This window comes from Ahaetulla prasina, chromosome 6 (assembly GCF_028640845.1).
Source record: "Ahaetulla prasina isolate Xishuangbanna chromosome 6, ASM2864084v1, whole genome shotgun sequence".
NCBI lineage: Eukaryota > Metazoa > Chordata > Lepidosauria > Squamata > Colubridae > Ahaetulla > Ahaetulla prasina.
This window is the reverse complement of record NC_080544.1, coordinates 34,851,772-34,864,148: the sequence shown is the minus strand read 5'-3', so window position 1 is coordinate 34,864,148 and position 12,377 is coordinate 34,851,772. Positions and strand designations below refer to the sequence as shown.

At 34.3% G+C, this 12,377-nt stretch overlaps 1 protein-coding gene across 10 annotated transcripts in view; it reads right to left on the bottom strand.

Moving 5' to 3' along the window:
- Nucleotides 1–12,375, bottom strand: part of CPEB3 (cytoplasmic polyadenylation element binding protein 3) — a 93,981-nt gene extending 81,606 nt beyond the window's left edge. For 5 of the 10 annotated variants that reach the window (XM_058187123.1, XM_058187124.1, XM_058187128.1 and 2 more), the window contains exon 1: nucleotides 3,258–4,372. In XM_058187123.1, the coding sequence (XP_058043106.1) occupies nucleotides 3,258–4,178 (921 nt within the window). In that variant the 5' untranslated portion in view covers nucleotides 4,179–4,372. The other 5 variants (XM_058187126.1, XM_058187125.1, XM_058187127.1 and 2 more) reach the window with 5 other exon arrangements.
- Between the last annotated feature and the right edge of the window lie 2 nt (nucleotides 12,376–12,377).

Below are 12,377 nucleotides of genomic sequence, written 5' to 3'. Positions count from 1 at the left end.
ATATATTGGGTTTTCAGAGAGAAAAATGGAGAACTGAAGATGGCTCTACTAAAAGTAGAATCTACAACTGTAGTGGAATGAAGAGCCAGCAAGCACATCAGCTCTTCAAAATTATTCTTTAAACAGGGAGAAGATTCAGGGTCATGTTCCAGATGGTTGCTCCTTATGAAGAGACCAGAAGACAATGGTATCTGGTGAGTTTAGTAGTCTGCCTAAACTGCAGTCAGAGCCATTTCTAATCATGATTGGGAATTGCTTGTTAATTACTCTTTAGATATCAGGAACCTTTGAATTGACCAAGGTTTTTTAGACTTCCTTAGCAAAAGAAATTACTTTAAGGACTTAAAAAAATCATTTTTGGAATAAACAGCAAAAGAGTAATTAGAATATTAATTCTGGAAAATTACAAATGGAGTAAGGGTCTGGAGGGATTTGAAATAAGATTTTGAAATTAATTATAAAAATCTTTGCATGGGAAAATACTTTTCTTTTGAATTCTTAAAGATAACTGGGACATTGAACATTGGACACTAGAGAGAACCAGGAAGAACTAAAGATTGCAATTAAAATCACACTTAAATGTGAACTACTGTTAAAGAATGAAGCAGAATACTTTAATGTTAAAGGATATTTATGAGCAATGGACCCAGAACTTAATTTTAAACCTGTCTCCCTTTATAGAATGTTTAAAGGATGGTATGAAAGAAGAACAAGTTTTACTGGACAAGACAGACTGATTTGAAAGTGGATTTAAAAATGACAGCCTATAATATGGAAAAAGATATATAGGGTATACAAATGACACCAATTGATGTCCTAATTAAAATGGATATACAAATAACAAATCAAAAGAATGACCTGAATAACTATTCCATATTAGAACTACAAGATACATTTATTAAAAGTCTTGAAGAGTTTTGTAAAAACGGACAAAGAAATTACTAAAACAAATCAAATTCCAGAACCATATTTGAAAGGATTAAAGATAGAGATTGTTAAAAGTAAAAGGAAGGAATATAAAGTTGGTTTGTTTGATCAAGGTTAAAATAGATATGTTGCTCTCTCTGGTAATTCTTAATAGATCTTTGCTAATAAGGACTGAATGATGAGGCTTTAAGGAGCTGTTTATTATAAGAGACATAAGGGAAGAAGAGATATTTGTTGCATTTTAAGAGGCAGCAATAAGTTACTAAAATTGTGCATATTTATGATGAAGGGGAAAGTCATTTCTTTATATATATTTTCTTTTTACTAATTTTTTTCTATTTTTCTATTCTATATTTTTTCTGCATTTCCTTTTTTGTTCTTTTAGTTTCTATTAGTTTTTATCTTTTTAATTATGTTTACTAAAATTTCTATAAAAATATATTCATATAATTATTTTATCATTTTACATATTTAGAAGCATATACAGATAGTCCTTGACTCACAAGAGTTCATTTAGTGACCATTCAAAGTTACAATGGCACTGAAAAAAGGGACATGACCATTTTTCACACTTATGGCCATTGCAGCAACCTCATGGTCACGCCATCAAAATTTAGCAACCGGGCAACTGACTCATATTTATGATGGTTGCAGTGTCCCAAGGTCATGTGATTTTCTCACAAACAAAGTTAATGGGGAAGTCAAATTCACTTAACAACTGAGTTACTAATTTAACAACTGCAGTGATATGCTTAACAACCAGGATATAAAGTTGTAAAATGGGGTAACTCACTTAACAAATGTCTCACAGCAACAGAAATTTTGGGCTCAATTGTGGTCATAAATTGAGGACTACCTTACTGTAATTATGAATTTTAGAATGCAACACTGTAATACAATTGTAAAAAATAGCATGACTTTTAAAAGTCTGTCTGAATCTATCTTTCCTTTAGTTTTAAGATTTTAATACTAAGTAGCAGAAACATGCCCCACCCTTAACACTGCAGAACCAATAAAAATTATTAACTATTTTGTTCAAACAGAGTTAAGTATCAAATGGAGGTCTAAAGGCAGCAGTTCTCTAAATGAAACGAAACAGCATTAGTAAGTTGATATTCTTTACCACTGAATATATTGTATTTTTTATAATAATTTATATTGTATGTATTGAAAAATGAAGTAGTGCAAAACCAAAATTAGTTAATTTCACTGCATAAAGAATCTAATATACTGTATATTTATAACAGCTTATAGGTAAAATACATTAAAATACAGAAAAGCTTTTATCTTAATAAACTGATTTGGATATAAGATAACTGAATAATTGGCCCACATGCTTTAAGAAAACATTTAATACCAACTAACGTTCCATTCTACATTAAAATTGCAAAGCTTCAATTTTACTCAGTCTCAGTTGTTGCAATTGATCTGTCTTGACCTCTTAGATAACAAAACCATTGCAAGACACTGCCGCTTTAAATATTTCAAGGCTTATATAGCTAGTAAATAGGCCCATTGCAATATGGCTGTGAAGGTCATGTCCTATTCTATCTTTCCTCCGATATTGAATATGAAAGAATAAAAATGTTTACTCTACACAAATATTTTAATGTGTCTTAATCTCTGTATTGCCATGATACATGTTCTTATTAATAGTAAATGCTATTCAGGTCAATACACACCCAAGCCTCTTCCTGAATCTATTTAAATCCACACCCTGGACATATTATGATGATTACATTTTAGCAATTTCAGCATGTTATTTGCATTCATATGCCTAATTTTGCAAACACAATCCTGTTGAACCTCATTTCTCAGCATTAGTGAGGCAGAGCAGTTTAAGCAAAAGGGATTGGCCCTTTAATGTGGAAAGGATAATTAAACAGATTCCTCAAGTGTTGTTGGATTTGGTCATACAATTTAATTTACAATATGAAACCACCTAGATGAGATCTAAAACTTTGTATTTCGGCATTTTTAAAGAATACTATTTTAGTTAAAATGCATAAAATGAATAAAATGGAAGGCAAATAATAAATATTAAGGAAAAGAATTAGAACCAAAATGCAAATATTTTTAAAACTGAAAATCAAATGGAAACAAGGAGCCTAGAAATAATCTGATTTGTTTTTGAATCCCTAACATATGTGAATGCTGTCTACAAGTATACAGGTTTAATTATATGAAGAAAGACTGCTACCTAATGCTGGCATAAGCTGTAATGACAAAAACATTTACTTTTAGACAGGATTAAATTATAAGACAAATGCTAAAATATCTCTGCCCATTCTCCCCCATCCCTTGTTTTGCACTCCAAGAAAGGACTTTACCTGAAAAGGCAACAGATTATTGCCATTGTCTGTCCTGAAGGCGTTGTCTTCCATCCAGGATTTTGGAGCTAGAGGAGCAGCCCGGGGAAATTTCGGTGGGGCAATAACATTGGTAGAAAAGGGCTTCTTAAGAGGTGAAATGGGATTGAGTGGGGATGGCACTCCAACTCCAACTCCCACACCAACTCCCACACCTACTGCCCTTCGAGGGTCTCTGCCAGCTTGCAGCCCACCCCAAGGATTGGAAGGTGTACTCCAAGCTGCATTTTGATGGTTATTCCAGCTGGAAGGAGAAGAGGTGGAGGTGGAAGAGGAAGAAGGTTTGCTGGTCATGATGGGCTGATGGCTATAAGCAGCATTTCTCTGGGCAAAAGATGCCTGATTAGGGCTGACCGGTGACCTCCTTTGCTGCTGCTGTGCTTGTTGCTGCTGCTGCTGTTGTTGGTGGTGCTGAGTCTGAGCTAGGCCAATCTGGGGGGAGAAAGTGCCTCCAAAAACAGGATTGACATGATGAGGGAAATTTTGGAAAAGCATTGTCCCATTAACTGGGGTAATCCCTTGAAAAAAGCTATCATCCACTGCGTTTGTGGTCCCTGTAGACCAAGTGCTTCCGAAGGAGGGAGACAAGGACGTGCTGGCTGTAGGCTCCTGCTGAGGCTGGTGGAAACTTAAGCCCGGCAAGATGGGAGACTCCATTTGCATCTTTTCTTTGCTATTTTGGGCAGGAGCTGCTGAGCCGATGCTAGTCACTGGACTGTCCTCCGGTTTGGGTGTCTCTGACGTTATGGGTGTAGAAGGAGCTTCTGCTGCGTTTGGATCTTGCTGCTGCCGCTGCTGCTGAGGCTGGACTTTGCTTTTGTCCATCAGTAAATCATCCTGCATGGTTTGCGCAGCTGAAACGAGGAGAAAAGGAAAAACCATAGAGTATTAACATTCATAAAGCTGCTTTAGTCTCCCACCGCTCACTAAAATTCCACTGCTAGTATAATGCCGCCGCAAATTGCAAGACACAGCAATACTAATACGTAATCCCCACCCCCACTCCCTTTAGGGGTAAACGGTTTGAATCGGCACGATTAGAGTTCCCATTGCCTCTAAAAACACATTTGAAGAGGTTTCACCCTTTTCGATGTCTTGCTTCCTTTCAGTGTAAAGGAAAAATGTGCTTATAGGGCACAGATATACAGCAATTTCGCCACGTCTCTTTCTCTTATACCGGAACTCAGAGCTCTCGCCCTGCAATGAGAAACTGATTCTGGTTCCTGTTTTTCCGTACACCCTCCTCCTCCCCTGTTATTTGCATACGTCAATAAATACTGCTGCGTCCTTCAGCAAGGTTAAAAAGACAGCAGCCTTTACTCTTCTCCACCCCTTTCCTATGAATAGACTTTTAAAGGAGCCGAATACCCATTTTGATTAATCAACAAAAAGGTTCAGCCAACTAATGCGAAACAGTTCACCATCCGCGATCTAAAATCTAGAATAAGTGTAAACGCTCAAGACGAGACATTTTGCTCTTTAAATTACAGGGGAGAGTGGGAAAGTACCCTACATAACAAAATATTCAGTTTGGTTTACTTTAACAACCATTTTGGATAAAACCGGCTTAATAATTAGTTCGTTTTCTATTTGCTTCTGTATTCCTTTCAAACACGTTAAATACAACACAACGTAATCTATTCGTAAATTTTAAAGAATTCAGCGTTGTGATTGAGAGTAAAGTTAACTGAATTCAGTTATACTCCTTCATAACACGAATGCATTCATACGATTAATCCGTCTTTAAAAATATTTTATTTTAGCTTAGAAATACTGGGACGGTCAAAACTGATAAAAGTATTCAACAGCTGTAACAATTTTCCAAAGGCAAATGGCAGGATTAGAATATGCATACATCATTTAAAATACTGCCATTGTAAATAACTAGACTTTCAGAAACATATAGGTATCATTGCTTTCATTCATGTTAATATTCTTCCAAAAATCTTTTATTACTGGGCAGTTTAAAATGTAATAAATTGTAAAATTTATTGTAAAAATATTCATTAGCATTCCTTAGCTTTTATAGCAAGAAAGCTATGAGAAAAAGTAAAATAGTAAAATAGACTAAAGGCAGTCATCCATCTAACATACAGAACTTGTAAATTGATTTAGTTAGTAATACAACATTCAAAATCCAGTGCTGTATCCTGGCTTTCTTCCTTCCCTCCCTCCCCTTTACCCAGTATTAAAATCATTCGTTTTTTTCTTGCTATTTAACTGCATAGAAGTAATCAAGGCGTCATAACAGCAGCTGCTCAGAGGACTTAAGAGAATTATGAACATAGTAATTTTCTTTCTCACATCTCTCATATTCCAGGGATTCATAAATTTATCATTCCTCTTCAAACAGATAGTTAATCAAGTAAGAACAGCCAGCAGCATATATTGTACCGGTATTAATCCACAGCAGGATAGTTCACAGAAATAATTTTCTTCACTACTGATCTACACACGAGCTAAAAATAACGTGTTGCGGAGAGTGCCTATATAGAGTCTTCTAAGTTAAATTCAGAATCCCCAAAAGTAGTAAACTAGCGCATCTTTGCACGCAGTTCTGACGCTGCTGTAGGGGGTGCAGGCAAACCTTTAAAGCAGCACTGCAGCAAGCCATAATATCAAAGCCTTTGTGTAGTTTTCTATTAGCTGCACTCGGATCAAATTCATCAAAGTGGTAGTGTGGACAAAATTTACACAAAATATTTCATGCAAAGGGGGGAAAAACGGGGATATTACTCTGCACCGGGTTTTAAAATACCTATTTATGAAAACATTTCTATAAATAAGGATATTATTAAAACTATGTCTTCCAATGTAGATGATAAACTATACTATAATAACTGATTTAAATACCACTATGAACTTCATATTACACTTAGGATTTCACTAAAATTCACACCTTTCCCTCTCAAGGTCAAAATCCACAGTGAATGTAGGCAGTCTGAACCAGAAAAAAAAAAGGACGTTAGTAAAAAAAAAAAAAAAAAAAGCAGGTAGCTAAACATCTAGTTGTAGGTTAATATCTAGAGTCCCCTGATTCCTCCACCCCTTTTTCTCCCACTGAATATATTGTGTCAATCCAAAGTATACTACGGAAAAAATAATATCCCCTTCGTACTTCATTTGCATGCAGTAACCCATACTGCCCAGATGCCCAGAACATTTACCTTTTGAGTGTTCTGTATTTAAAGATCAATGAAAGGTAGGGACAGTATGTCTATTTCCTTCTTTCGGGTTTGGTATATGATAAATAGAAATTGCTCTGGCAAGAGCACTTTGACAACTGTAAGCTTAAGGCGCATGCGCGCGAGTGGCATTGTGGGGGTTGAAGTCTTCTGCGAATGAGCTGTTTTGAACAGAGGCAGGCTGGGAGAATACTGTAGTATACTATTCAAAGCAGCGACGCACGTTTAATAAGAGGAACTACGGCTGTATGGATTTTCAACAAAGAAAACTGGCCTAACAGGTACGTTTGGAATTAATAGTTATTTAATCATATATGAATAATTGGTCTTAATTTAGACATGGATCAGAATGCTAACGTTTCCTTGTTTTTTTTTGAGATTTGTGTCGTATCTGAATTAAAATCAAACGGGTAATAGCTGCCCAAAGTAAGTTATTATAACCTTAGACCTTAACTAAGCACTGGATTTCATTCCATTAAAAAGGCTTAATATATTTATCAACATATTCAGATCTAGTGTGTCCCTCCTTTTCCCTGCTTTGCAAATATTTTTAAAAAAATCATACATATTCCATTCTTGTATACATCCATGGATTTTTAAAAAATCCCTTAGTATTTATTCCTATTTACAATGAAAGTTAAACATTCTCTTCAGGCAATGTATACACGTGCACATACATTCATAAACAAAATCTTATGTGATTTTAAATTAAAATCTATCATGGATAATATGACAATTTTATTTCTCTTTTCCATAACTGATTTTACTTGTAGAAACTCTGGTACTATATATTTACAACATTCTTTATGGTGGGAAACTTCTAGTTAGTAACTGTAAATAAAGAAATTATAATTTTAAGAAACATACAGGAATTGACTTAAGACAGGTTTTAACTTTTTTCATCAAAATATTAACATCCTTTTTATTAAGTAATTGACTTACTTAACAATATTCATATGTCTTCAAGTCAAATATAACAAGGATAAGAATGAGCAAATATATAAATCAATGTTTTCCAAAACATTAAACCTGGCATTTTCCTACTAAAAATTCTATGTGACTAACCAGTATGCTAGAATTACAAATCACTTCTAATAACAGGATGGATTAACTTTTAAATGCTAAATTAATGCACAGAAATATATATTTTTCCAGTTATTGCCAGTTGCATTTTGTCTGACAAAATTACATGGGGAAGAAATAAAAGATCTAAGCATTCCATCATAAAGTAGCTTCAGATATTATATGCTAAGATACCAAGGAACTTTTTTATTTTCATATTTTTGAATTTTTAAATTATATTGGAATTTATCCAAATCATGTTTTAATTATACCTGAGCAAATTAGCAGATGTGGTTCAAGGGGTCTTTCTCTCAAAATCATTATACTTTAGTCTCCACTTTGTTCTTTTTGAGGGAAGCAGTTGGATCTTTAATCTAATGTCTGAGAGTGGCATGGAAGTCTGGATGTGTGGAAAAATAAATACAATAGAGATCCATTTTACTGGACAGTTGGCATTTACGGGCAAGGGCAAATTATATTCATTCCTAGTCTTAGGTGGACAATCTGAGAGCATCTGACACCACAGATGGTGTCAACTGAATGAAATGTATTTTTATTAACGATGGCATGTTAAAGCCAAATACCGTCAATTGCCTTTTCCAGACTAAATTACTAAAAGAAGCCAAACAGAACAAAAAATCCATTTGTTGAAAGCCAGCCTATTCTCTGAAGATGGCACGCTGAAACATTACCCTGTTATTTGATCTGCACTAGTTTCCATTTTAGTTTCTAGTCCAATTTAAATGTATAATTAAAGATGGCAAGGATAATTTCTCCCACATATATTCATAGTACTCAATTATTTCATTCAGCATTGTTTTGCCCCAAATTCTTTTTACTGACTCACTTAGGGAGGTCTTCAAAAGGAGTGAGATTATTTTATTTGTGATACCAACATTGTAAATTGCTTACTACTTAGTTGAAGTAATATATTTTTTTGATTTTCTATATGATTCTAGGGTTTGACTTTTTGAAGGGCTTTTGGTGATTATTTTCTCTTTTCTTTATCTTTAATGTCAAAAATTCTTGCTTTTGTTAATTTGACTCATTTGCTTTTTTATTTATTGTTCTAACCCCATGTATTGGGAATATAAGTCACTCTGGTTTCCTTTGAAGTGAGACATGTGTCCTACAATTGACAATAATCAAGCAATTATGATAAACAAAATTTCTTAGAATTAGTCATATGTAAATCACATCAATACATACTGTGGATGGCCCAGCTAGATGGCAGCACCTAGCCAGCATTGTCTAATCTCAGAAAGCTAAACAGTTGGATCTTGTTATTACTTGGAATCCCAGGCCTGTAGACTAGATTAAGAAGTCAAAACATTATGAAAAAGGTAATGGTAAATTACTTTGGTATTGTCTCCAAAGAAAGCTATGTGATTCATTAAGATCAAAGGAGACATCAAATTCAAGCCGAAATGGTTCCTTTATATAAAATGTATTACCCAAGAAGGCAAGCTAAGATATAGAAATATGGCTTCTGAGGAAAAAGAGAAACTGTTTAAAAATAATTAAAATCCACAATAAAAATGAGCAACAATCACAAATGTCCAAACCATGGTATAAAAATATTTAAGTAGCAATTGGGGAAATTGGGTGGGGGGGAGGAGAGAGAAAGGCTATTAGAATGGTTTTTCTTATTTTTTATATAAACTATTTTTATTTTCATTCTGTAATTGTATTTTCCTTTCAAATTTTCCCTGTAATGTTTATTTTATCAATGTATAGTATTCCTTTCCTTTTTCTTATTTTTGCAATTTGTTGTTTTACCAAATTAATAAAAAATAAAATCAGGGTAAAAATTCATTTATACTATAGATGAGGAAGTACTAATAGATATAAAACGTGGCTCAAATATCTAATAAATAACATGTTTTCTTTTAATAGGAAAGAGAGGAAAGGCTCAACACAAAATATGAATGAATAAAACATTCTAGATAGATTCCACTGAAACCTTAGAAGATTAAGTTACTAAAAGAATTTTTGTATTACAAGGTCATTAATATATATTTGGAAACAAAATGTCTGTTTTCTCATTATTCTCTGAACAAGGAAAGCAATGTAAAATGTGTTAGGAAAAACATACTAGTATATGCATTTGCAGATGAAATCACAAATTTGGATTTTGTAAATTAGTTCAAGATAAAGAAAAAATAATGTCATTGGAAGTATCTTTCATAAAATTTTGAATATTGTCAAAGCCCTAATAGACACATCCTTGAAATTACCAGGAGTCAAATGTGACTTGGAAGAGATTTTATGTTGTAAAAGGGCATAAAAATAAACAATTTCATGTAAGGGCAAACTCTTCAAATGTAGAACAGTAAGGAATATTTTTATTTAAAGTTACAGTATTTTGAAACAGAAGCAGCAAAATAAGAATGTACCCTGGAGAACAAGCATTTATGTGTTATTAGAGCAGAAGATACAGTGACGTCTACTCATTCTTTCCCCAGGGTTTCTTCTATCTATTCATTTCTATATCCAGAGTACTAAGTACTGGTTGAATTCAACATTTGTTTCATTACATAATGAAAGGTTATTCAGAAGTTAAACATATAGAAAGTCCAAAGAGTTGCACAAGGACTATCACTTCAAAGTCAAATATTGTTCTGTATTTCTATAAGTGGTACCTTCAAAAAGTTCAGAAATAGTATAAAAGATAGGTACATTTTGTCTTTTAAGTTAAATAGTCATATGTTTCTTAAAAACAACATGTTACACCCAAAACTGAAAGAAAAAGTAAATGAACATGAGAGATTTGAGAAAAAAGACAGGATCAGCTTGCTGCTATATTTACAACAGTATAACACTGTCCCTCAATCCACAACTTGGTGTAGGTTCATGATTCCCTTAAGGAAAATGATGAGGCTATGAGACAGAATTCTAACAGAATTAGAAATACAACATAACTGAAGTATCATGTTGAGAAAAACTAGTATACACTGATTCTTATGTTGCAAAATTAATATGGAACTGATATCAAATGCTATGGGTAGAATGTAAAAACAGGTAGTTTTTTTCATATTAAATTAAGCATGCAGAGTTCTATATTAAACATAATAACATTCTGTTTTTATATCCAATTCACATATTGATAAGGAAATAACTAGTTCCCTGAAAATAAGAATCCCATTATTAAAATAGCTGTACAAATCATTATATCCTACTATGTGTCTTGTTAGTGTTTATCAGGAAAACAGATTAGCAGCTGATATGTATTTAAAATTGGTAGGAGAAAAATTGCTAGTTCTTGATAAATAAATGAGCTTTAGCTCTACACAAAAGAATGATTTGTCTCTCTTTGGGAGAGTCAAAATCATTAAATTAGGCCATTGGAACCAAAATGACCAAATTAGGCTATTGGATAGTTTTAAATTTGTAGTTTAGAAATGAGAGCACCCTTTTCAAAACAAAGTGTAATTTTTGATTACAAATTTAAAAGATATATTTGCTCAATCCCTATTAACTGTTAAACTAAAGCCATCTGCAATCTTCTAAACCAGATGGGCCTATTTAATCTATATTAAAAAAACAACAAAGCTAAAGTAAAATTAGCACTATTTTGTTACATTCCTAGAAGAAAACCCACCCTAGCTACATAACGAAAAGCAACTTGCCATACATATTTTAGCAAAGCCCATTTGAGGGAACTTAGCCTATGTGGTGTCATCTGTTATTTCAGACTCAAAAACAATTGGGTTAATGGAGTAAACTCTGATTCTGTTAACCATGCATGGATAAGTGTGTGGTGTGAACCAAGCCATTGGTTAGGTTTCTTGGTTTTCTTTTTTCTAACAAAGAGCTTGAGCTATACTGTACCATGTTTCGATAGAGGAGAATATTTATAGGTGGGGTTGAAATGAAAAGTCCTGCGTGCTTCTTCTGAGCTTGGTTGTTTTCTTGCAGACATTTCATTATCCAAACTAGGTAACATCATCAGTTTGGGTAATGAAACATATGCAAGAAAACAACCAAGCTCAGAGAGCACCAAGGACACCCCCCCCCATGTACTATGTTTTATCTAGATCATTCGGCATCATCCTTATGTAGATATATCATCCTGATATAATTTGAGGAAGATATGACATTTTAGATAATAGCTGGAAGTTTAACACTTCTTGCCTAGGGTGTATTTCTTCTTTCTTCCCCATTTCATGTATCTCTGTAAACAACATGCAGGTTAAAGAAAACAGGTCAATTTCCATTAAGCTCTTCCTTCAGGAGCACACATGATATTTTAAGAGATTACCCCACCGAAACACTAACCCACCCCAAAATTATGACAGGGTTTGTCTTCCCAATTCAGCATTACTTTTAATGGCCTGACTGGGACGAAAGGGGAAGATATTATCCTATCTTCAAAAGACAGCAATTTGTTTTTGTTTCTGGCTACTGACAGCTAAGGAGCCACCCATTTTATTGGTCGAATTGACATAATAATATAAAAAAAAAAGTCACCGGTGAGACTTGGAAATAGGAGAACGCCATAGAAGACAAACCTGTAAGAAAAGGAAATCCGGGGTGGGGAGAAGGGGGAGGGAGGGTATAATTCACATCATAACACCTAACTATGAATCAGTGCCTTTTCTTTCCCACTCCCCCAAGAATGGAACGAGACAAGGTGGACGAAAGGAAAAAGCCAACTCGCAGAGAAATTGACAGGGGCGAGGAGGTGCTGACCTTTCCGGCAGCGAGCGTAGCCATCTCGCCGCGTCCGCAGCCGAAGGCAAAAATGCCACCCGCCTCGCGCTCACACACCCAGCTGCGGCTTAAGGACAGGGTGAGAGCAACCGTAACGCGCGCGCCGTTAGAAGAAGGAGGA